We start from the raw sequence: 27,119 nt of genomic DNA, 5'->3' as shown, positions 1-27,119 counted from the left end.
CTGCACTTCCGTCAGAGATTCGTGAAGTGCTAGAGCACGGAAAGGATGTTTTTGCTGAGGAGAGGCACGAAGGCTTCGTACTATCTGCCAGATCCTAGAAAGTGGCTTTCGAGGATCTAGAGACGAACAGAAGGTCCTCCACCGTTGTTTTCCCATTTTTTGAAGGTGACGCCGTATTTTTCGTTGAGCTCGTCGACATAAAGCAAGGTCTAATGACGATTGAGTTCGCCTAACCTTCCTTTCCGCTCTCCGACGGATCGCTCGGAGCCGTTCATATTCAATATCAATCGCCGTTCTGGATGTAGGTGCACTGATGAACTTAGTTGTCTTCTGCACTGATGATACAATAATGTCTTCTATATCAGATGGTGAAGTGATGTCTCCACAGTACTCTTCGACAGATGTAGTGAATGTGGACCAATCAGTGCAGCGTACAGCAGATGCAGTTGATTGCACAAACCACTTCATCTGCACATATGTTGGTATATGATCGCTCCCATGCGTTTCTATGTCCAAGCACCAGTTGACCAAGGGCAGGAGGCTCTGAGATACAATAGTGAGGTCTAAGCAACTTCCGTAGGTAGTGCCACGGATGTAAGTTGGAGATCCATCGTTGATGACAGCCAGACCTTCAGTGTCTATGAAGTCCATCAAGTTCCTACCCCGACAGTTCATTGCGGCACTTCCCCAGTAAGGATGATGAGCGTTGAAGTCTCCAATAACAACATGAGGGCCTGGGGAACTTTGTAATACAGTGGATAGATAAGAAAGTTCAAGTCTTTGTCTAGGAGGTATGTAGGCGCCGATGATCGAAAACACATGTAGTTTATGTTTTAGTGTCACACACATATATTCATTGCTGTCATGTGGAGCGATCGTGTTCCGCACAAACGTCATGTCACTGTGTATACACATTAACACTTTGCTCTTGTGTCCATCTTCACGTGACCAGAGCTTAACGTATCCAGAAAGGCGAAATTCCGACGTGAGATTTGGCTCGCATATCACGATCACTGGGAAGTGGTATTTGAAGACTCGTTGCCTAAAGTCAGACATGCGGCCGCATAAACCTCGAGCATTCCATTGCATTATAACAGAATGATGCATCTTTTGTTCCAATGTCCAGTGTTTTATCGTGAGAGCCATGATTAACACCCTTATTTTAGAGCTGCTAATAGCGGCTCCATAGCATCTAACGCCTTCACGACCGATAGTGCAGTTGTCGTTGCCATTCCGGAGAGTAATATACGCATAGTGTTTACTAGCTGTTTAAGCATGTCTATCACCTTTTAATTTCCAAGCCTTTCATTACCCTCCCGGCACTTGGGGAGCGCCGAAGGAGTATCTCCTCCCGAAGCCCTTAGTGGTAGCGAAGGCCACTCAATAGCCGAAGAGGTTGGACGCACGTAGGATGACGCCTCATTCCTTGACGGGCGCGGAGGTACTGGGGGAGGCGCATCTTGTGTGTGTACAATGGTGGGCGCAGTGCTGGTAAGTGTGGTGGTACCAGCAAATAGGTCAGCTTTGAGGACTGCGCGAGTGGGGACTCCTCGAGGTAAAGGGATGGCGGATGGGGCATGAGGAGGGACCACGCTGGTCACGAGAGGACGTTCGAAGGGCGTTGATGGAGACGGCGAGCTGGTCGATTCGGGACTCTAAACGGGCCATGATAGAGGACTCTGGTGTTGAAAAGAGAGCGGTGACAGAAAGAGAAGTCATGTCGTGGACTCAGTCAGCGAGCTGGGAGAGGCAGTCGCGGGTCAAGTCTCCTGCAGCAGCCAAGACAATGCGGATGGACTGTGGCAAGCGCTGCAGGAAGAGCTCCTTCAATAAAGCACCATTCGCATCAATGTTGCTCGAGCCCAGGAGCTGTTGCATGCTGTTGAGCAGCTGGGAAGGGTGGCGATCTCCAAGCTCCTCAGAGGTGAGCAGGTGTTGGAGGCGCGCGCTCTCAGACGCCATGGTGCAGTCCAAAGTACCCTGCTTCAGTTGCTGGTACAGGGCATCACCCAAAGGTGCAGCGATGACGTTCGCCACCTCGTGAGCAACCTTAGGAGACAGTTTGGCAAGTGGCGATACTGAGAAGTCTCTGAGGTGATGTGGCGTAGATCACAGAAGGCTTCAACCTGGGTGAACCAGACCTGTGGGTCCTTGCACTAGAATGTAGCCGGGTGAAGCTGTAGAGCTGCGACATTCTGTGGGTGCGAGGTAGCATCAGGTGGAAGGTTGCCTGATGGCAGTAGGTTGCTGGGGTCGGTCACCTCATAGGCCGGAGTAATCAAATGTCGCGAACTGAAAGGTTGCAGCGAAACGCCATGACTAGAGGACCAGAATAGCAGGCTCTTAGACCGGACTAGCGCATGCCGTGCTTGTGCCGCGAGCACGCGCTAACCACCTTCTTTTATCTTTTTGCATTGCCAACCGAGAGCGCCAACCTTTAACATCCGCGCTTAGCGGTGTCGGTGGACGCAACGAAATCTTTCAGAAAAGGCTTCAAACAGCCCTCAAGGGACTCAAAGGTGTGCAGTGCGTAGCCAACGACGTACTAGTTTTCAGTGTCAGTGAAACTTAAAAGGAAGTGCTACATGATCGTGACCTGAAGCTCAAGAGCTTGCTTGACAGGTGTCACAAGATCTTTGTGCATTTGAACAAGGAAAAAACTGAATTCCACCGTACAAGCATAACATTTCTTGGACACTTGCTCACAAGTGATGGACTAAGTGTCGACCCTGAAAAATCCAAAGCCATACGAGAAATGCCGCTGTCCAATGATGTCTACAGCATTGAATGTTTCTGTGGTATGGTCAACTACCTCGCTACCTCTCAAGGTGTTAAGCACAATGCAGCGAACGTTCGAACTAAGAAAATCATTTATGCGGCATGAACAAAAGGAAAATATATCAATCTACAAGGTACATGCACTACAAACAAAATAGCAAAACGTACCAAACAGCAAGCTATATACAGAGCAAGTTAATTGAACATTTTCTGTGAAGTCCTCCCACACTATGGGTTAGAAAGTTCAAAATATTTACATTGCCTCCATCGATGTGCCCATGTTCTCTCATCATCACTGCTTCCGACGCCATGTCGATAGACCCAACAATGTATCGAGGATCCGATGTCGCTGTGTCCAATGTTCAGCCCACGGTTGACCTGGTGGTCAATTGTGGACAGGGCAGTGGGGTGACCAAGGCACCTGGATTGCCCGACTGACTCCACTAGCCTGCAGATTGTAGCTGCAGGGAGACTTGGGGACGGTGGCATCAGCCAGTAGGTGCAGCCTCCTGTGTTGCAGCCACTCAGTTCACGGCGTGCAGCCGCAGCAGCTGAAGCGCAGCTTCCACTAGGTTGTCGCTGTCTCCACGATCCCTCTCCTCTGTTCAGCCTCCAGCTCCTTCTGTTCCCCATCGTCCCAGAGCGTAGCTGGGCTGCTCTCTCTTCTGCTATGTCTTTTTTGCCCGTTGACCACGTAGCTCTGTGCGCATTTTTGTGCTTCTTCTTTCAAATATTCCATTCTTTATATTCGGACACTTTTTATTTCTCACTTCTTTTTTCTTTATTTGTTCTGCAGCCTCCTTGTGCTTTCTTGTCCTCTTCATATCTTCTGCTTTTTCTTCTTCTCCCTTTATTTCCTGACTCATGACACTCGCACATGTCTTACCTTGAATCTCAGAAGTAACTGAGCTGCTCAGGAAGCTAAGAGTCAAAGGTCAAGCGTGGGACTGGAAAGATGAACACGCCAAGGCATTTCAAGTGTCCAAGGACCCTGTTGCTGGAGCACCACTATTGGCATACTATGATCCCCAGAAACCACATGTGGTGCAGTGCGATGCCAGTGAGCGTGGTTTAGGAGTTTCACTCCTACAAGAGGATCAGCCCGCAGCATTTGCAAGCAGCGCATTCACTCCTACTGAAGCGCTATATACGTAGGTAGAAAAATAGATGCTTGCTAGTGTATTCTCACTATGCCACAGTTCCATCAGTATACCTTTGGGAGACAGGCAACAGTGCTGACTGACCACATACTACGGCAAAGAGTCATGGGGAAACAGCTTGATCAAGTGCTGAAAAGATTGCAAGGGATGATTTTGCAAATGTGGCGTTACAACATTGACATACAGTATCGATCAGGCAAGGAGCTTCTTCTGGCTGACACCATGTCTTGAGTTTTCCTATCATATGAATGCTGCCAAGAACATAGGGAGTACATAAATGTCATACAGTGATTACCAGTTCGTAAAGATACAGTTGAAAATATACGTGCTGAAACCCTGATGGATGACTCTGCAGAAACTTAAGACTGTTATTCTGTCTGGATGGCCACAAACCAAACATAAAGTGCCTCTAGAAGCCAAAGCCTACTTTCCATTCAGAGATGAGCTTGTAGTGCACGACAGCCTCACATACAAAGTGCAACGTCTAGTGATCCACAGAGTTCTCTGACCTGACTTGAAGTAGGAGAAGGTATATGTAACGCACATGGGCATTGAGAGCACACTATGACGTGCACGAGAGTGCATATACTGGCCTGCTATAAACGCTGAAATCAAAGATCACATTGAATCATAAGAAGTGGGCCAAAAAAAGCATGTACCAGCACAACAAAAAGAGACACTAAACCCTCATCCATGACTGAAATCTCCCCTTGAAGCGCGGGGGTTGCGACATAATGGAGCATAAGGGCAAGAACTTTCTGGTGACTGCGGACTATTATAGCAACTTCTGAGAGGTTGACCACCTGGCAATTTGAAGGCACATTTTGCTAGACATGGTGTGCCAGCAGTTCTTATAATGGATAATGACCCTCAATTCTCCTGTGAAGCGTTCAGTAACTTTGCCACAGAGTGGAACTTTGAGCGCTCGACATCAAGTTCAGGCTACCCAAGGTCAAATGGCATGGCTGAATCAGCAGTGAAGAATTTCAAGGTGCTTTGCAAAAAGGCGGAGGAGTGTGGCAGTGATGTGTAACTTGCATTTCTCAACCACCGCAACACACCCCTGCAACATATTAATGCCAGTCTGGCGTAACTCCTCATGGGCAGAAGAATGCAGGTACTCCTTGCCACGACAAGCACACTGCTGGAGCCAAATGTTATAAATGCCAAGCCTCTCTTGGATTGCAAGAAACACGCCATGACACTCCACCATGACAAGCTTGCAAAAGATCTCTACCCATTGAGAAAAGGACAAAATGTTGCAGTCTCTCCCGATGCTAATGTAACGTGGTCAAAGGGCACCGCGGTGGAACAGTGTGGTATTCGATCATACAAGGTGCAAGTAGGCAACAGTACTCTAAGACACAACAGAGTGCACATTTAAGAAGTGCTTCAACCATGCCTTTGTGGTAATGCACCCACTAGTCCACACAACTGTAGTCAACAGCCCGAGACTTCTGAACCACCCAAGGCCAGAAATCCAGATTGTGTGGAGAAAGCTACTAATGTGACCACACTGCTTACGGAAATGCACAAGTTCCAACAGCAGGCAAACCCAGCATCAACTCTTTGCGTCCAAGGTGGGTCACCATTCTACCAAAGAGGTTCAGTGACTTCATAGTCTATGACACCAAATTTCAACCAGAGGAGGATGTTATCTGAGCAACCTCCAGATGGCGCCACCACACTGTAGTGCAACCCCTTTTCTACAACCCGCTCCTGGACGTCAAGCAGGCTAGGCCTTGCAGCCCCTGAACCAACACGCTTATGGTGGCATAACCTCAATAAACATGTCTCTTTGAGATCCTGTGTCTTCCATACAAACACTCAACACCGACCACTATAGGAGTGTGCCAAAAAGATACATAATGGAAGGCAGACTGGCCCAGTTAATTTTTTCGTAGAAGTGGACATAGCAATTCAGAGTGAACAGGCCCCTTGCCTCCCATCAGGGTTAGGAGGTTCACAGCACTACAGTGTCTTAGGAAGTCAAACGAGGGGCTGTGGACAGTAAGAAGGAAATGGAGGGAGTAAGCCACTGAGGCACTTGGCTAGCACAGGTGTACCTATTGCCTTTGATAGACATTTGCCACTGCCATTCTTGACCTGTCACTGAATGTAGGAATTTGCTTAAACCTCACTTTCCCTTGTCCTTGCTCAATCTGCAGGGTTCGAATAGCCTACAGTGTTGGCCATGTGCTCAATGACCTATGCGCCTCCATGTGGTTCACCTATCTGCTGGTGTACCTGACGTTCGTGCGACAGCTGCGTCCAACGCTGGCTGGTGCACTACTGCTGGTTGGCCAGGTGGCGGATGCTGTGGCCACCCCATTTGTTGGCATCGAGTCGGATAGAGATGATGACTTCTGGCTCTGTCATTATGGCCGCCGGAAAACGTGGCATCTTATAGGTATGTCTGCACATCTCAGTACCATTTCTTTTATCATCTGCTTTTTTTTTTAGTAAGTGTACAAATGCACATAAATGAAAGAGGATTGTCTACAGAATCCCAAGCTTTAATGACACTGAAGTGCCATAAGATCCGGATTCAAAGCCAGCTACGATTGCTGCATTGTGGTGCATTTCCCTCATGGAACCACTGCGGTTTTATCCAAAGAAGATGTGCACAACGTGTTATAAAACAGATGCTGGTGGTGCTGACTCTAGAAATTTCCGGGATAGTGGAACCCACATCAACTGGGGCTGCAAGGAATTATTTTCCTATGGCACTAATGCAGCCTGCAAATGTAACACATTAATGGTTGTCACTACATACAGTTAAGCCTCTATATAATGAACTTCAATACAACAAAATTCTCGATATAATGAAGTATTTAACTTTTTGTAACTTCTTTTCCCTAGAACACCATGTGTTTTGCACCTCAATATAACGAAGTATGTTCATACAGGATTTCAGTGTAATGTTACTGCAAGCGAGCAATAACATGATCAAGTACCCCTCTCTTTCTCTAGCATGACCATGGCTGTGCATGGCTGTAAGTGCATTCTATTTTGGCAGTAAGCTTCGGCAGGTACAAAGCTTGAGTGAGCTGAAATGGTTGTGGTTTTATGTGTGCTGTCTTCATGTTTAGTGCTGGAGGTCGCGCAATCTAAAGTTTTGGAGGTGCATTGAAGTGAGAAGCAGCCAAAGTGTAAGCTCCCCTCAGCATCATCCCACATTGGGAGACACTAGTGGCGGTGCTGGCGAATTGGACACAAACTTCCCAGACCTCACTTCATACCACCAATGTGAAGATATTGTCGACATGGCATAAAACCATATCCTTGCCACTCAGGTTCAACAAAATGAAAATTTATCTAATTGAAATTCGTTTCCAATTGCCCAATAATTCGGAAAATTTTACGGCCCCTTCCATGGAGCGGGGGAGAGGGTTAAAAATTACGCTAATGACTGTACTTAGCACAAAATATCGAATTTCAGTATGACATAATTTCAGTGATATAACAAACCAATGATATAACGAACCTTTATATAGCAAACTTCAGTACAGTAGACTTCCGGTAATTTGACTCCAATTAATTCAATTTTTTTGGTTAATTCGACCCTGACAGAAAGCCCCAGCCACCACCCACACATTTCTATGGGCCCATACTTCTGGTATTTCAATCTCAATATTAGCCCTTGCTGGATAATTCAAACTTAACTGGTCAGCTTCGCGCAGTACAGCTGTGTTATGCGCTGAAGCGTACTAAGAATGGAAAGGGGCCACTATCACGGGCCATATAATATGTGGTTCTTAATTATACAGGAGTGCGTGCGCCACCTCCGGTTGCAGTACAAGCATCTATAGATGCCTAATAATGGTGGCAGATCCAGGGAGGCGGGACGGTTAGGCGATTGCCCCCTCCAAAGCCACTGACTAATCCACCCCCCTCACCCCCTTCCACTTCTCTCGACAGTGATTTTTCAACACATGGAATGTTTTAGGCAGCTGCGGCAAAGAAAGCACCCCTCACTTCTATCTTCTTATTAGGCACAAAACTGGCTAACGCAACTGCCACCTTTGTGGTAGCGAGCTAATCGCTTCCTCTCCACCTCCATTTTTGCCCCTTCAGAAAGTAAAAGATTGTTTAAGTAAGCGGGACCATCAGGGTGGCCACAAAGAGGGAGCCTTCCTTTCTCCCTCCTTTACTCAGAGACATGTGCTCCCTTACTCTGCACTGCTATGCTAGAACGTACTGGTGCAAGTCACCTATCAATATTGATAGACCTAGAAACTGTTCAGTGTCATTCAAGCTCGTGCCCTTCATCGCACAGAGTGCGCTTTACTCATGCTCCAATAGGGGGCAGCACAAGTTACCTTCAGCGGCCGATATAAAGCAAACAAATTGGCGGTTACCAACTCGCGCAGCATGCGGCGACCAAGGCGTAGGTTTTTCAAGTTTTCACAATTATTATTTCTTTTATACGGAATACTGTGGGTAACATTTATGGCACTGTCCTTTGTGAATGACTTAACAAAGTTTCAGTGCACTGAAAGCCAAAATTTGCATTTGTCAGACATGTTGAAAGCGCGTCCACGTTTGTGGACAGAAATTGTGGGTGTGGAGATTTGCTGCATCTTTTTTCATGTTTTGCAGCATGTTATCACAAGGATTTTATTTTAACCTCCCCAGATGGGTTAGTGCTTGATTTCTTTTATATACACTGGGAAAGATACAGTCCTCTCTGATGACATGAAAGCTAGTGGCCTAGCCAGAGCAGTCTTAATATAGCTTGTGGAAACAACTGAGCAGCAGTCACATATTTTCACAAATAAGTATTTTACTGCATTGAAAATGTTTAATCGCTTATTTCACGAGAAAAATTTCATGCCTGGAAGAGTAAATCGAAACCGTACTGAGGGTGCTGCTGTAAACCTTCCCAATGACAGCAAAGTAAGCAATGGAGAATCAACCTCCCTCGTATGTGAGAACAAAAGTATGTGTCTGGTCAAATGGAAAGATAACAAAGGCATAAATTCCTTTTCCAGTGCTGTCGGAATAAACCCTATGTCCTCATGCAAGTGCTCGTCGAAGGATGAAATGAAAAAAGATTAGTACCACACCTGGGATATTGTATTAGAATATAACCAATTGAAGAGGGGAGTGGACCTCGTTGACAGGTATATTTGACATGCTAGGATGAAAGTGAGATGCCAGAAAAGGGCCGTTAGGATGCTCATACATTGTCTCGACATTGTTGTCTACAATGCATGGGTTGAATACTGTCGCGATGCGACAGCTTTGCACCTACAACAAAAAGAGGTGCGGTCTCTCCTGTCTTTCAAGCAGCATGTAGCCAAAATATTTGCCAGATCTGTCCCAAATTCAAATGGTGCCTGGGAATAAAGGTACGAAAGTAGACCAGAAGCTCCAGAGACCAGACCAGCCTAGCTGCCTGACGGTGATGCGAGAAAATGGTTTTGACCGCTTCCCAGAATATTGTAAAATTGAAAATGCTATACGATGCTGCAACAGAGATTGCAAAGCAAAGTTGAGAGTTTGGTGCATGAAATGCAATGTTTCCTTGAGCTTACAAGTGTAAAATTGTTTTTTATTTTTACCATGCTCCCGACTAATGTCCCGTTTGGGGACACCCATTTGTACTGTTTCATAATGAAATCTTTTTTGCAATTTCTTTCTTCGCATTTCTGAAGCTGTTTCAAACGAAATGTTGAAAACATTTCTGTTTTTCTTGTCTACATTTTTTTTGGTAGTGAAAAGGTTAAGTGCGATTTTCACCTCCCTTTTCTGTCTCTTTACAGTGTTTAGTTTTTACTACTACTACAAGGTTTGACCATGCCCAGCGATGTCAATAAATTGTTTTCGAACTGGTCACATGTTTGTGTACAAGATGTTGATGAAAAATGCACTAAGGGATGCAACTGAGAATGAATCATGACCATTTGGTTACAGACGTCTAGTTAGTTGCACAATCCACTCCCCCCCCCCCCCCCCCTAAAGTAGGCACCTGGATCTCCCCCTGCCTGAAAAGCACACTGGCAGCCATTCAGAGCAGTTTCTGGTGTTGCTGTGGTGCTCAGTAGGCGATAAAAAATTATGGTTGCTGAGTGAAAACAAGGAAAGATAGATGGGGACAAGCGGAGTGCCAGCCTGTTGTGCCTGTTGTGATTTGAGCCCTGGTTAGGCCGCCTTGTGTGTCTCCTATATGAGACCGTTAACAAGGCCTAGTACGTGTTCCTTAATTATGCACATGTGCATGTACTGTCCACCAAGAAACGGAGAAAAGCCATCTACATTTTGGGAAAGCTAGTGAAAACGGAGGCAATAAAATTTCTTTTTTTATATCGTGATGTCGAGAGGATGTTTAATGCCAACAAAAGACAAAAGAGCGGTGGTCTATCTAAAGCTCTGAAAGTCTGCCAGTAAACTTACTAGGCGTCTCGGTGCTAGTACTGCGACCGGAGACGGCGTATGTGCGGTTGTAAATTTAGGAATACATGCTATATCCCCTAAAAGTGGCACCTTTCCCCACTTGGTGTGCTTCACCGTATAAAACGACTGTAATCCGGCAAGGCTGACCTTAAAGGCAATACTGCCGAGTGAATCAACGACATGTTTCGTCATTATTTTTTTCAGCCTTTTGTTTGATTCGACCTGCTGGATAATTTGACCAGTTTCATCAGTCTCGTCAAGATTGAATTAAAGGAAGTCAACTGTGTAAAGAAATGTTCAATATAACGAAGTAGTTAACTTATTATTGTTGTTTCTGTTTTTATAACTTCTTGGCCATAAGACGCCATGAACTTTGAGTGTCAATATAACGAAGTGTGTTTATACACGATTTCAATATAATGAAACTTCACTGCTGCCGTGAAGGAATACCTAGACAATAAATGGTAACTCACCATAGTGGTGCGTATATCCTTTTCTAGCGCAGACGTGGCTGCTTATTGCTATCAGCACGGCTGAGTCCATATGCAGCCCGCGTGCCCTGTTTTAGAGGTAACCTGCTGCTTGTGCGAAGACTGGGCGAGTTCAGACAGTGTGGCATCATGTGCTGTCTTCCCGCATGTTTTGTACTGGAGGCTGTGCCTTCTCAAGTTTTGGAAACTTGTTGAAACGAGAAGTAGACAAAGCATTGGCTCCTTGTTGCTGGTGTTTGTCATGATAGCGTCGTCCCACCGCAGGTGACACTATTAGCCGCGAGGGCGGGGTGGATGTGAAAGTGTGGCTGGCTTCACATCATATCGCTGAGGTGAAGATATCGTTGACACGGCATCAAACTGTATCTTTCATGAACGAATCTCAACCAAATAGTTTTTTTCTCATTCAGATTTGCTTTTTCCGATTGCCCAATAATTCGTAAAATATTGCAGCCCCTTCTCTGTAAGAAAAATCTATCAGCGACTGTACTTACTTGCATAACAGATCAAATATCAATACGACGAAATTTTCAATGTAACGAAGCAAATTGCCTATCTTACTGAATTCAATATATTGAAGATTAACTGTATAATGAAGTAAAGTGCCGATTTTACGAACCTCGTTAGATCAAGGTTTTTCTGTATTAGCAATACGTTTCTCGCCTCTATCTGTATTAACCATTTGTCACTTGGCACTGGGGCTGCATCATGTCTGGCATGCTGCACAAGCTGTGTTATTTGGTTCACCAAATTCTCTGTCATGTTGTTGAAAGCTGTCTTATCTGGCACATCTAGTAACAGTTGGGAGAAGAGGCCATAGCCTGTATTTGGTCCCTAATCTTGCACGTCTGGTGGTGTCTGAGCATGGCCACATACCATGTTATTATAATTTACCATCAAAGCTAAAAACTGGTAAATCCCGATGTTATATGTGCCTGGCGGGAGGAAAACAGAGCCAATGCTGCTTCTAAAATGTTTGTGGTGTGTTATGTCTGCATTTGTTACTGTAAGCGTGAAAGTTGTATTACTTTGACAGACAGGTGAACATGGTGGCACTGCCAAGGTATAGACAAGTTAGTTACCCAGTGTGGTGTCACTGAGATGAGGCTGGGCTGCTGTTCCTTTGAGCGCAAACATGTAAACAAAGGATGTGCCTGTGCTCATTTAAAGACTTGCACAAATGAGGTTCCAATGGTAATTAGCCCAGTTGAGACAAACTCTACCGGTGCGAGTTGTCTTGCAACACTAGGTTAAGAAGCGCCGCTCATCAGAATTTTTATTCAGAATGGAACATGGTGAATAAGGTGTTGGGAGCCAATACATTCACCTCTCCTGCTTTCCTAGAATGTTAAGATAGCTAACTAGGCACATTTTCTACACCATGTGTGGCAGTGGCCCCTTTGTTTGGTTGAATGTGCAGCTTGTCTGTTACCTGTTTGCCTCACTTGCTGGCTGTGACAGCTCAGGAATTTTCGGGCGTGCCAGTCAGAAACAGAAAACTTAGCCATCTCTTTGTAATGCAGGCACGCTGTGTGTGGTTGGAAGCTTCCCGTTCCTGTTCTCGAAGCCCTTGGGCAGCCACCCGAGCAGCCAGGAGGCAGAGTTTGTTTACTATGCAGCCTTCATCATCATCTTCCAGTTTGGCTGGGCATCCACCCAAATCTCCCACCTGTCTCTCATCCCAGACATCACGCCCATCCCTCATGAGAGGGTCGAGCTCAATGCGATGCGGTGAGGACACTTATTGCGTACCGTGCAATGACAAGGCTGTTGCTAATTCACGTTGCCTAATTCTTTCTCCCCTCAAAGGGTGACAGAATGGAAACACTTGCCAGAAGATCTGGTCAGTGATGCATTCTTTTCTCAGTTGTGATATGAATTTTTCAGTTAAAGCTGCTGCTTTAATTGAAATTCAACATGCTTCTCTTCATTACGCTTACTGTATATTTCCTTTATATCATTGCTATGTATTGCTTTAGTATCTTGTGTGTGTACATATGCCTAGTTGTGCAATGGATGTGGGTACCTTTCTATATAAGTGTACAACATATATTTTCTTCTGCTTTTAGAATGAGTGTCGTTGTGCACCAGTTTTAGGTATTGCTTGTCCCCCTAGCAGTGCCCTTGAGGCCGTGTAGGTACATATTGTGCAAATAACTAAATAAGGTAAGCACTATGTTATGGGTTCGGTTTCTGACACCAACCGGGAGATCGGGCTTGTCATATTCTGATGACGACAAAATGCAAGAACATGTGTGGAAATTAAATGACCCTGGGCAGTTAAAGTTAATCTAGAGTGCTACACCCCACAGTGGCTCTCATGGTCTTCTTTCAGGACATTAAGTCCAATTGGTTGCTCATGTTCACAATGTGGGTTTGTTGCATGATGGTGTTCTGCTGTATCTGCTAGTCATGTGTTCACTTTATCTTTATTCTCACCAAAGTCACTGTTTTCTTTTGGTCTGCAGCTACGCTTGGACAGTGGCGAGCAACATAATTGTGTACACAGTTACCTGGGCAGCCCTGGGCATATCAGGTGCAGACCACGAAGCACAAGTGGGGCCTCCCGATGGCTACGTTTTCCGAGATATTGTCCTCATAGTGGTCAGTGCTCACCTTTTGATTTTGGGCACATTCATGTTATCTCTGCTTTGTGGTATTATAGATGCACTATTAAAGGGGCATTCATATAAGGAATAGATTAGACTGTTTTCTCCTACAGGTGAACATGTACAACCATATCATACATAGCAGACCATGCTGTAGAAGCTAGAGCAATTGTTCACACTATCTGCATGCGCAACCAAAAAATAGTGCATGCTACATGGCAGCACGAAATTGCAATGTGCTACATAATTTAGCATAAGGCTAACTTCATATGTTGCAGTCACAATATAAGAATCAATTGTCACATAAAAAACATTGCCCCAGCAAGAATACCACCCCAGCTGCATATTCAGTGCACCATGTTGTGTGACATGTGCTGCTTGAACACAACGGACTTGTTCACATCGCAGTGTGCTAGCTGTGGCCTTCAAACGCATTGCCGTTTTGCCAATTTCACACCCGGTAGGTACTGGAAGTGAAAGGCCATCATCTTGGAACAGAAGCAGGGTATCGTAAAGGCTGTTGCATCTGGTGCCAAAAATATGCATGTTGCACACGCTGGAGATTCATTTGCTGTTGTTTCGTGAAAATTTTATTACCACATACGTAGCCACATAGCAATTTGGCAGGCTGCGGAACTGTAGTCTTCTTTGTATGTTGTGCAGGCCATTGGGCATATACTGCAGTAAAGGGCAGTAATCTATATAACGAAGTAATGGATATAATGAAATAACGTCAGCTAACCCTTCAGCTTCATTATGAGTTTCCAGTGCAGTTCTTATACGTCAAGAATTTATGTCAAAGTCAAGTACTATGTCAAAAATGTATGCCAGAATGATACATTTCTGTGACTATGCTATTTATGTAGCCTCTGCAGTATTACTGTACCTGCTATACATGAAGTGGAGTAGTATATACATACTATGTCAAAAATGTATGCCAGAATGATACATTTCTGTGACTATGCTATTTATGTAGCCTCTGCAGTATTACTGTACCTGCTATACATGAAGTGTAGTATACCAGAGGCAGATTACACAGATGTCTGTCTTGGCGATGATATGTTTTGCTGGGCCATTCTAAACCTTCCGAACGCATGCAGCAGAAGGGCCAGATCTAGGGCCATGTCACGATGTTGCACACATGGCTCAGATTAACTAGCACGCGTGACACACGCATGACACACGCATGTGGCTATTTTTCATTAGCACAGTAGGCATCTCATGTGAACATGGATAACTTGGTTTTGGAATGCATTATGTGACCACACAAACGACAACGGACGAAGAAGGAAACGCACAGGACAAGCGTGGAACTTCAACTCAGATTTACTCCAGGAAAGCCACACATTTATACATGTATCATAATCACACTTGATAATCATCGGACAAGCATCACTCGACATTGGCATGCTCGACATTGGCACTGGCAACATGGTGCAGGGAAGGAAGAGAAGAAATGAATGCAGTATCAAGCACGTTGACAGATTCGTCCCATGCAGAATAGGGGTAGTGTACCAGATACCCATCTCCTGTGGCAACAGCCACATAGAGAAGATGGGACGGTGTTTAAAAATCAGACTGCAGGAGCACTGCGCAGGGGTAGAAGGATTAGCGGGGGGTGGCAAACTGGCTGATCATTGTCGCCACTGTCGTAATTGCACGCCTAGGTTCCGCGACACAAAAGTCTTGAAGATGTTTGCGTCACAACTAAGCCGAGAAATCTATGAAGCTTACTGTATAAAAATGCAATCTGGCAGCTGCGTAAGCAGCTCTTCAGTGTCACTGAGTGAAAAAGAGTTAAATTATTTACATAGAAATTTGTGCCACTCATACCCGCATGTCCAGGGATGGTTGTCCAATGATTACCAAGTGTGATTATGATACATGTATAAGTTTGTGGCTTTCCTGGTGTAAATCTGAGTTGAAGTTCCGCGCTTGTCCTGTGTATTTCCTTCTTCGTCCGTTGTCGTTTGCGTGGTTACATAATGCATTCCAATATCGACTACCAACTAGCCCGCCTCTCCCTGTTAAATAATTTGGTTTATCAGCATAGTGGCTTATTTAACAGCCTGTGTGGCAGCTATTGAATGCTTGCATATTTATATTCTCATTCTGCTAAATTTAGCGTGCAGCAAGGAAATCCTTCAAAGATTTCAGCCATGTATCACAAGTTCGTCAGATTTTTCTTTTGGAGCAGTGGAGGAACAGTTGACGTTATGCATGCTCATCAGAGAAATTTGTTTATCTTTTACTTATTTCAGTACTCCAGAAAGGAATTCAACTACGGACTCCACAACTGAAGTTCTTTTTATTGTTTTTTATTGTTGCTGTGCAGAACTTTGAAAAATTTAGGCTTGAAGGCAGACATATAGATACCAGTACCTTCAAATACTTAAATATTTGTCAGAGAAAATGAAAGGGTTTGTTATATGGCAGGTGAGATTTAAGCCCCCCTAAGACTTGCCATCCTTTGTAATAAATTGCTCTAAAGCCACTTTTGATAGTAGTTTAGGGTGAACGCTTTCTTAGAATAAGCCATGGTGCCTTTAATGTGTGTGTTGCTGTTACAATGGAACCCTTTCTTAATCTTGTGCTTGATCAACAGCTAAAAAAAAGAGAAAACGCAGGAGCAGACCTGCTAGTTAGAATGAAAAATGGAGTTTGAATTGTGATTGAGACTTCTCTTACTTGAGCATGTAGCCATGCAGTTTGATATCGTCACAGCGGGGGCATTTGCATGCAAGTTATTGGTGACATTCAAGAATTCAAGAAAATGCCTTTGTCTCTGACTGCAGGTTGCCATTGGGGCCTTCTTCTCACTCATCTTCCATTTGGTTGTTCGTGATCCATCGCGAGGCGGACGCCGAGAAAGCCGCTCTCGTCATACGGACGAGTACATCCGGTCATTGGTGCTTGACCGCTCCCACCACTTTGTGTGGAAAGACTGGTTCAGGGAGAAAGGCTTTTACCTGGTGTGTACTTGTCTGGCCCTTTTACTTATTTGGTTATTTCCTCGTGTGTAACTGCATTTAGCTTAGGGAGAATGCCTGTTAAGGAGTCTCTATAACCAAGTAACAACCGTGACATCCTATGGATATCCTGTGGACATCTGCTGCCAGGACATGGATATCCTAGGAACGCGTCAAATACGTCCTGCGGTCATGCCTCAAATGACCGTTCAGATTTACTTTGTATTCTGCGGACATTGCTTGCATGTCCGCGAGGGATATCATGGGGACATGATGTGTACATTTTACGAACATATAGAACACGGTCTTTTACAGTGTTTACCATAATGTTGGTTGCAACACATACTGTGTGACAGATGCGATGGGTAGAGCATCCATGCATCAAGAACAGATACTTTATGTGCTTATGTTATGTGCGCATCACATGTGCAGGAGTGCAGTACTGCTCATTCTTCTAGGCCTTCCGCCAAGTGCAAGTAGCTTATTGAACTTATTCAAATTTTCAGAGTAAATTGCATCAGAAAATTTGTAGAGTATGGTGTATACACGAGCTGCAGACATAAGAGCTTCGGATTGTAATTTGAACATGCGAGAAAACATAATTCTGTTATGAGGAAACTCAAAGACAAAGCCTCATAGTGAATTCCAAAGGCAGATTCGGAGTGGCTGACGAACTCTGCGCCAGGGCACTCCGCTACGGCGGAGGGCATCAGAATGAAATCTGTGATTGAAACACGGGCACTACCGCCAGAGCAATTGGCAAGGGGCACTAGCACACATCCACTTTCAAATGTGCCCAGCATTGCTCTCATTTTTTGTCGTCTTCGGCCTTTTCAGCTTGAACTCGCACGCGTGTGTTTCGTGTTTCGCATTTCTTTTTAGCCTCCTGCGTTCTAACGGAAGCCGCACTGCATGTAAGTCTGCTTCTCTCGTCTGTGGTGATTGTGTGTTGGGGACATTGGAGAGATATCGAACCCCACGATCAGTTAAGTGGCAACACATCAAGGCAGCCTGAAGTGCCTTCGGAACTGCATTTCATCAACGAAAGTAAAGGCTGTTAAAATGTGAACTTCCGGAAAGGAGCTGTTGTTACCTCTTCATCTGAATACTGGGTAGCGATGTCGTTGACGAAACGCGCTACTTTCGGTCCCTACGTTGGTGCTCAAAACATGATGTCGAAAGCTTGCTTGAATACACTAGCTTCTGAAGCTTCTTTGTTGCTTGAATCCCCGTTGTTCGATTTGTAACTTAGGCAAGATGAATCATTGCTCTCAATAAGCAGTAAAAGTACGCGAAGCACCACTCATTGCTTCCAACAGACCGCGATTTGTGTTCATGGGCGTGCGTACCATAGCGGTACCACAGCATTACGTTGGCTGTGGGTGGCCTGACATAACGCAACTTCCGGTCGACCATCAATTTTTGCGGAGTAAAGAGCGCTGCTCCGTGGACTGGATCTAGTGGTGTAGCTGCTCCCAATCCACCATTGAAAGATACCGGAGGCACTCTCAATCTCCCAATAGAATAGACTTTCTCTGCAAGGAGCAGAAAAACTACTACCGGAAGTACTCCGAATCTGTGATTGGAATTCACCATCAGTTGGAGGACAAATATTCACGTGTATGTAAAAAAAAAGCCCATGTGGGAGCACCTTGAGAAATCCGTGGTAGGATATCTGAAACAAGTCCATGTGCGATATCCTTAGGACATTCGTGCTAGGATATCCAATTGTCTGGCGTATAATATCCATTATAATATCCAGACATATAATATCCATTATATGTCTGGCGGATGTCCTGCCTGTCTCCGAAATTTGTGCTTGGACATTGGGACATGATTCGGATATGCTATGGATGAAGTGTTTTCACTGGGAAATGGCCTTAATGCTTTTGGCTGTGTAGTAAGGTAGGGTATGTAATGAGACAAAGATATCATTGAACTTATGCTTATTAAGGCAAAAGCCTTAAAGGGCCCCTCACCATGTCTGGCCATTTTGAGCTGTCAAGCGCAGAGCATACAATGCATGATAACGAACGTGTCTGCAAAGTATTGCATCACTACATGCCACAGAAAGATCTGAATTTTCAAACCAAACGCCGTTTTCTCTTCTCCTCGCGGCCGCCGCACTCCAAGCCTGTGGATGACGTACACATGCTAGTGCGCCTACGTACACATGTTCGTGCTGTGACGTTGCTTGTGGTGACACCTGACTTTGAGAATTATTCAAGGCAACAGCTGTTATTTTTGTAATATGTTGCTTGAATAGGCGAAGTAAAGCTTAGAGAAATAATAAAACACACAAACCAAATGGCTGCATGTTTCTGTTTTACTTCGCACCGTAGCAAGAGAGATGTACTTCCGTTTCGTCTGCTTGTTCCCACATCATGCAGTCGCACCCGCAGGTGCCAAAACTATGTCATTTTCTACTGTGTTCCAGCGTGGATCATGCTCTGTGATCTGCTTGTGTCTGCCTCAGTATTCGTGTAGCACTGACTTACACCGCTAGTCAGGTGTTCTTGTGCACAGCACGCAAGATCGTGCGCTGCGTGAAACACGACAGTCTTAACAGCTCGTGCGCGACGCTGGCGGCAGAAGTGCGCCGCGCCGTAAAAATGCGAGGAGAAAAAAAAGACGAAGGCAGGACTCGTGGCGTATGCGTCACGTGATCCTCCAGGTCTGGTATGGGAGAACGCAGGGAAGCACTTTCGCTTGCAGAGGTTAGACCGGACAAGTGGAGAGAGTGTTTCGCTTGACAGTGGGGCTAATGAGCCAATTTGAAAAAATTTTGTGGCAGAACGCTTCCTAGAGGACACGTAACAACTTCCAGCATATAACCAAAATTTAATATGGGGCCTGGTGAGAGGTGCTTTAAGTGGCTCATGCCCCCAATCATCTGGAAAACACAGCGTGTGGTACAGAAAATCATGTGAGCACACCTCGTGCAAACCACACGCTCATGCCACCGCTTGCGTGTTCATTGTCGTCTGTTTCCAGAGCTGGCTCCGATGCCACTCATCATGCTAGCATTTCCATATTGCCCCTCGCACTCGTGCCACTGGTCTTGCGTTCGCCGTCATCTTCTTCCACAGCTGGTTCTGATTCCGCTCATCATTCCAAAAAAAGAAAGGCAAAGTTAATTAAGATAGAGTTAATTCAGGCACTTGAACACTTGAGCTTATGTGAAAGTCGAACCCACCACCTTTGGTGTTAAGACAGCTAATGCACAGTTAATTATTATATAGTTAAGGCACTCAAACCCTCGACCTTTGATGGGACTCAAACCCACAACCTTTGTTGTTAATTTGGGTGAGGTTAATTAAGGCATATTTAATTAAGGTAGTGTAAATTAAGGTACTCAAACCCATGACCTTTGGTGGGAAAACAACAATAAGAAGTAACAACGCATTTGAATGAGAATGTCCAGTAATTTAATTAATGCCTTTTGAGCGCGCAAACTCTTGCCTTCACCCTCTTTGGCGTATGCTAAAGTGACTATAAATTTTTTTGAAGAACCCCGCAAAGTTTGCTTTTATAAGATTAGTATTCTCAGACTTTGCATTATAATCACTTGCATTAAATGCCAGTAACGAAAACAGTTTTATTTAACAACCTGGTTTCATGTTCCTAAAAATTATGTGGGCGTTAAGGTTTTAAGCTCATATATGTGCTGAGTAGAAGAAAACTGTGCTGTGTAGTACAGTGGAACCTCGTTGATACGATTCCATTACGTACGTTTTCCCAGCGCTAGTGTTTGCAATCGAGAACACAAAAAATTACCCAATTGAATTATGCTTATTCTTTACCGGTTCATACATTCCCAAGAATAATGATCTTTCAGTTCCAACGTTCAGTATATCGGCAAACCGCGATCGTACGATACTTTTTTCAGGCCTCTAGATTGCATGTAAACAAGACAATGCGAGAGGCGCGTGCAATCAAGTATAGCAGCCGCCTGTTGCGGTATTTTCACCGCAATACTCGCCTGCCTGTCTCATATGAGCATACTCAGTTTCTTATTCTGGTACTAGCAAATCTCCTGGGCTGTCACACCCCACCTCAGCTGTCGCCACCAACTCTATTTCAATAATCATCTTCACTTATCTGTTTCACAGTGCATGCCATTGGAAGCTTTTAATAGGTGATAATCCAAACGCGCCACCTTTCCCTGCTGCAGACTGCAATCGTATGTTAAATTTTCCGGCTGCTAGATCTCGTGCAAGCAAGAAAAAGCGCGAGGCGCATGCAATCAAGAACCGTAGTTGCCTGCTGCATCAGCTTTCCCGCGATACTCGCCCCGCCTGTCTCACATGAAAATGCCGGCGCCTTCAGCTTCTTATTCCGGTACCAGCAAATCTCCTCCTACATTGTCACACACCTCACAGCTATCGATGCCAACCCTATTGTGGTAAGCATCTTCACTTATTTGTTTTGCACCGTGTGGGGGCATAGTGCTACTGGAAGCGTAGGCGATAAACCAAATGTGCTACTGTTCTCGCAGCAGGCAGCACGATGTCAGCATCCCGTTCTGCTCCAGTGGCATCCAGCGTCGCCCACCAGCTTGATATTGTTTTGGTTTCCCATCGCCATCTTAATATACTACGCAACAGGAAAACAACAAAACGTGTCTTAGGCTGCTGAAGCCCCACCAGCTCAACGGGCGTCTGCGTCTCGTGCCTCGTGCCGCAACGATTCGCACAACGCTTTGCATTACGTAGATGTCAACTACAGTTGAGTGTCAAATATTTTAGTTACTTAGAATCGTACGTTTTCCCAGTTAGTACAGTAGAACCATGTTGACACAGTCCCATTACGTACAATTTCTTGGCACCAACGCTGACGCGATAGAGCTGGTGTGGCTTCGGTGACCCGAGACACATTTTGTTTTCTCATGTTTTTTTCCATAACATATGGACGAGGTTGTACTGTGTGTAACCCTTAGTCTCATTAAACAGAAACTTCAGAAAATTGTACTAATAGTGACTGATCATTCACATGCTGTCTTTTGCATAATCTTTATAAACCAGATATTCAGGAGGTTCATAACCTCCTTGTATATAACATATGCACTGGTTGCTTGCCTTTCCCCTTGGGCAGTTCACGTCTGAGCCTGAAGAGATAGTACAAGTGACGTACTGCGCAAAATATGACGAGAATGAGATAGGACAGAGTGCAGGCTGGCAATTTTCTTGCACATAAGGCCTAAGAAGCCAGGAGTATAAAGGTGCACTTTATATTTGGAGACTGAACGTTACCTAATTTGGGGCTGTTGTTTCAGGTTGCCCTCCTGTACATGTTCACTCGTCTATATGTCAACCTGAATCAGGTGTACATCTCCATCTACATTCAGGACACACTTTTGCTACGAAGGGTGAGTGTAACATATTGGTTTACAATTGCGTTCAATATGAGCTGAAATGCGATGTGCATGATTGAAGGGGAACCAAGACTGCATGGAAATGCCGACGCATGAAAAAATTGGAGAACTAAACGATATTCTATTTACTGGCATTTATTCAATTGACTCTCAGACAACTAACCTACTTATATATTTTCTTATTTTCAAGAAAAATCTAGTTGCCTGTGTAATTGCAACCCATAATGAGTTTTTCTTTATCCGATGTAGTCAACGCAATCTGCACATTTTCTGTGTTGCTCTGTATCCTTGAGGTCGAGTAATTTTGCATTCAACCACCTGAGCAGTTGTGCTGTCATGGTAGAAGGCAGCACGCTAAATTTTACTGATGGCCTGGCAGTTTTGTTAGTTGCTCCCATGGAGTAAGATAGACACGAGTGCCGACTCGCTTATGGTAATCCAGCTTATGTCCTGCCAATTTTAGTTTCGCCGAGCAGCACATGTATGACAATAAAATGTAAAACTCCATCTCAAAACGCCGACAACACTGCAGGCTCTCATTTGCGGCTGTTGGCCCTATTGTGCTCTTTTTTTTCTGTAAATGAGGGGAGAAGAACACACTGCAGTTATGCAAATTTTATAGAAGGCTCTCGTCTATACAGGACCTGACACTGTTCCTTCTTGCACACTTACTTGTTGTTTTTACTTCCTGCCCTGTCCTCACAACAGTATGCACATTCGACAGTAACAGGTAGTGAAGAAAGAAAGGGGAGAGAGCATGTTACAAAGGCACATGGAAACGAGGAGGCCGGTGGGAGAAGAGAGCACCGTGGATAGCTAGGTGCAATGCGCTGCTGAGAAATTAATTGAATGCACCACATGCATTGCAAGATACGCAAGTCAGTGTCCCTGTGTGTCTCCTGGTTTCTCCTTTGTTAATGCTTTCAGATGCCAATGAGTTCTGTTGATTGAAAACTTTAGTTTCAACACACTTCTTGCATATTCAGTATCATAAAAGGCATACAGCTGCAAAATAGATTAAGAATTACCTGCCGTGGTTGTTAAGTGGCTATGGGGTTTGGCTGCCAAGCACGAATTCGCGGGGTCAAATCCGGCGGCTGCATTCTGGTGGGGGCGAAATGCGAACACACCCATGTACCTAGATTTAGGTGCACGTTAAAGAACCCCAGGTATTCCACATTTCCGGAGTCCCTCGTTATGACGTGCCTCATAATCAGATCGGGGGTTTGACACATGAAACCCCATAATTAATTTTTTTTTTAGATTAAGAATTTTCACTTCTTTAGTGAGTTTTGTCAAATTTACAAAATATGGACTCTGTGCAAAAACTAATTACAGGAGAAGCTTGATGTGGGCGAGTTGGCTTTGCATACTTGAAGAAAAGAGTGCTACGAAGACATGGACGGACAAGGCGCTTACAACAAGGAGCGTCTTGTTCGTCGTACATGTTCCTCTTTTAGTCCGCGTCTTCGTAGCGCTCTTTTCTTCATTGCAGGAACATCATATATGAGAACATCAACTTTTCCATCTCTGGCAGGCTTGAAAAGCGCCTATCCAGGCACTTGAAAATTATGCCTGGTGCAACACAATGTGAAAAACCATGAAACGAGTGAACCCACTTCATACAACGCGATAATTGCACCAAGCAACTACACACCACTGTCTGCCTTCGTACTCGTTTTACTAAAGCATTTTAAACCCACTATTCAAACTTGCAACATCATTCAAATCAGAACAGTTTCAAGATGCATGCGACAGATTTACATGTCATTACTTTCATCAATGCTTTTTTTGTTGCTTACTTCCTTGGCATACACAATTGTGTACACAGCGTCTTATAGGGTTATACTTTTGGCAATGCTCTCATCGTGGCTTGTCAAAGATGCCTAACTGACAGAATGTCTCAGTGCTGTTGAAGGGATTGTTGATGTGCTGCAACTATTTTTTCCTCCACCTTACCTTTCTTTTTTCCAAGGTTCAGTACAAATGTAAGTGATGCCGAATTGTTTCTGTTCATCCTTGAAATAATGTTACTTGGTTCCCATAGTTATATTAATCACACTTGTGTTTGCAGGAAAGCATAGCAATCATTCCGCTTGTCATGTATGTGAGTGGCCTAGTGTCATCGCTGCCCATAAAGCTTGCAGCAAAGCACATAGGAACAAAGGTAAGCAGTCATGTGGTTACACATTAATAATTTTTTTGAATGTTATGTACTTGCAGTAGCAACTTTAAAAAACTAAATTTTGTCTTCAAGGTTGATGCGAAAAGTGCTGTTTTGAAAATGCAGCATGCAAGTTTGAGAAGCCAGTGTTTTCTTTAACATAAAATGTTGCCTAGGTTTAAGCAAACACCCTATTTACTGCAGTTTGCAAAAATAGTGCACTCAAAGAGAAAGCTGCTTGTAAAGCTGAAAAAACATCATTTCCTTACTTGTTTTCTTGCTTTCAGCAGCCGTTGCCATCTTCATTAACTTTGATTTAACTGGCTACTGCCCCCCCTCTTTTGTTATTTTTTTCACTAATGAGCTGATAACCATGATGATAATATCATTAGTCAAAATTTGTTCCTGTGATAAGATTTGATTAAACCTAAGTGGAGATAACTGTGATAATTCATCTGTTTGCTCTGTTGGCACCACTATGCCAGTAATGGTGAGCAACTGTGAAGTAATGTGAGATTTATGGGAGAGTCCATTTATTGAGCATATGTCATCTTAACAATATAACAAAGATAAGTGACCATTCTTCTTTTGTTAGACAAGTCTTTTCTGATGGTACACTGAACGTGCAGCCTTAGTGATGAAATCCGTAAGCTGCATGCATGCAAGCTACTAACTAGGCCATTTGAATTATGTGAAGGCTTGAGAAAAATTGTGACACTCATTGCAGTACCTCACAAATGAAGGGATGGACAGTAAACTTGGGGAATAGCATTGACATCCATAGATGTTGTAACTATTCATTAATACAGATTTCAAAAAGCTGCACTGTCTCCATCTCGCAGCAAGCAGGTTGTACCTGATATGATCAGGGCACTTGGCTGTGGTGGCATGTTGGTTTTTGCTGCAGCATTACAGCTATGGATGATCCCATTGAGCAACTTTGGTGCTCTTAGCAGAGGGTTGCATGCAGGCCTGTAATAGTTGCGGTTATTATCTTTGGCAGTGTTTTTGTAGCCATTGCAGTGTTATTGGTATGCTCATAGGCACCATTGACAATTGTCATCTTGATGGAAAGGAAAGGGTATTAAAATGCAAGCTTATTGCCTGAAGAAGGAAAAAAAAAGAGAGAAAAGAAGGACAACTGTCCTTAATTTACTAACAATTAGCTCTGTCTTTACTATTTTTCTCGCATAGAATATGCACCTTCTTGGCGGTGCACTGGGTATCAGTGGTTCCTTGTGGATCCTTTTTGGCCAGGCATTGCCTACATACAGAGATTACCAGATATATGGTGTTGCCGCCGTTGTGGGTGCTGCGAGCACGACCATGCTGCTTGCCAGTCTTGCCATCACAAATGAACTCATTGGCGGTCACACGGTGAGCATTGCACATCCTTCTGGGCCCACGAGCTGTGATAAGGTTTGATTTGTGCTGCCTTTGATTGCCTTTGCCGTGTTGCATGATGGTGGATAAACACCTGTTTACCTGTGGTTCACTGTCGCATACCTCTGAGTTACACTCGTGCCTAGTAGAGCCTTGGCTTGGTTAGCCAAAAGGAAAATAAGAAGGGTGTTGATAAATTTTCTGTTAGCGGCATTATAAATTTGGAGAAGGGGTGCATGCTAGGTATCCAGATGAGTGCACATCTCTCTAGTTATAGTGGAATACAAAAATAGGGTTGTATATAGTGCTGAAGAACGGTACTAATGGTACTGGTTTTCAGTGTGATCAAAAAAGCCTGGACAACACAGAATGGAGTGGCCAACTGTCACTCGATGATGAACCACAAATTGATGCACAAGTGGAGACTCTAGTGCTTGCTGACTGGCAGATAATGCTTGAACAAATGGCGCAGCAGGTTAATGTCATTGTGGACTCTCTGAATAAACTCCAGCCGGAGTCTCATTGCTTAATCTCTGTTCTTTCTTGACAATAGTATGAACTTTATCAATCTCCCTCATATGATATCCTTAGTAATTTCTGAGGGGTGTGATGTGTTCTTCCCTTCTTCTTGGACGTAGCTTTGGTAATATACTGAGCATGCCTTATTTATGCAGTCTTGAAAAGTGAATACAATCAATTGCCCATTTAATTACGTTACATTTGGCACAAAAGTATTTCTGTTATAAATTATAGCTGATATTCGTTTAACCATAAGTTTGTTACATGCTGATATCAGCAAGAAACATTTGAGATTTTCCTTGCAAGAACATTTGAGATTTTCCTTGCTATAGTATCTGACAATATTTTACATCTATGTGTAATATGTTGAGGTTTGACTGTACATAGTTCAATGAAGTGAATTCTGAAAGTCACAGGCGATTCATAGGAAGTCAGTGTGACTCCCAGGAAAGCTGAAATTCGATGTGAATAAGTGAGTTCAATGATTATTCAGCATAAGTAATTTATTTGCCCCTCGCCACGGTAAGAGAGGATGCTGAGCAGCGGTGCTTGAGCCCAGGCCACAATGCCTAGGTGCAGCTGATAGCCTGACATGTTAACCAGACAGTTACTGCCCAATCGCGTACAGGGATGGTTGATGTGCGATGCGGAGAGTGCGGGGATGCAGCCCCAGTGAAGTGCACTGTGCTTGCATGAATATCAGAACCATAATAACGTAACAAGGCTTTTTGCAGGGCTAATTGGTTAAGTAATCTGAAGGAAAGATGTAGCGCAACATAAACTAAGGTAAAAATGTGCTTCAATTGATAGCTTTTGACAGAAACAGAACAGCTGAAAGCTTGTGCCACCCATGTCTGCCCTTCGTCCTTCCTCGTCTATGTTGTGCTGCATCTTTCTTTTAGCATTTCCTAGGCTGTGAGCAAATATAGTGAACATTCATGTACAAAAGCAGTGTTCTGGGTGCCATAAAATGGGAGTCACAGATTCGAAGTAAAATGAAAAAAAAAAAAAAAAAACGTAAGGAATGTGCGACGATCTCACTGCACTGTCAACCAAGAAGTAATTGCTTGTGTAAACACCAACAATGATTTGTTTACTGGTCTGGCCAGAAAGATATGTCTGCAACTTGTTTCTGCTAATGATAATGCCTTATTGTTTGGTCACTGAGACTGACGTGCCATGACTACTCTGCAGGACATATACGGCTGCAGTGCTAGCTGTCTGCTGCTGTTCTGCCATGTATATGTGAAGTAGCCCTCATTACAAGGGCCAT

The 27,119-nt window shown here is 44.2% G+C and overlaps 1 protein-coding gene across 2 annotated transcripts in view; it reads left to right on the top strand.

The window, feature by feature from the left end:
- LOC126541759 (major facilitator superfamily domain-containing protein 12-like) overlaps positions 1–27,119 on the top strand; it is a 61,139-nt gene that overhangs the window by 21,399 nt on the left and 12,621 nt on the right. For both annotated transcript variants that reach the window (XM_055076899.2, XM_055076900.1), the window contains 7 exons: positions 6,107–6,348; positions 12,352–12,559; positions 13,297–13,432; positions 16,233–16,409; positions 21,682–21,774; positions 23,855–23,947; positions 25,139–25,321. In XM_055076899.2, the coding sequence (XP_054932874.1) occupies positions 6,107–6,348; positions 12,352–12,559; positions 13,297–13,432; positions 16,233–16,409; positions 21,682–21,774; positions 23,855–23,947; positions 25,139–25,321 (1,132 nt within the window). The remainder of the gene's footprint in view (positions 1–6,106; positions 6,349–12,351; positions 12,560–13,296; positions 13,433–16,232; positions 16,410–21,681; positions 21,775–23,854; positions 23,948–25,138; positions 25,322–27,119) is intronic.

This window comes from Dermacentor andersoni, chromosome 2 (assembly GCF_023375885.2).
Source record: "Dermacentor andersoni chromosome 2, qqDerAnde1_hic_scaffold, whole genome shotgun sequence".
NCBI lineage: Eukaryota > Metazoa > Arthropoda > Arachnida > Ixodida > Ixodidae > Dermacentor > Dermacentor andersoni.
Note: the sequence above shows the minus strand (reverse complement) of the source record. Positions and strands in the feature narration are given on the sequence as shown.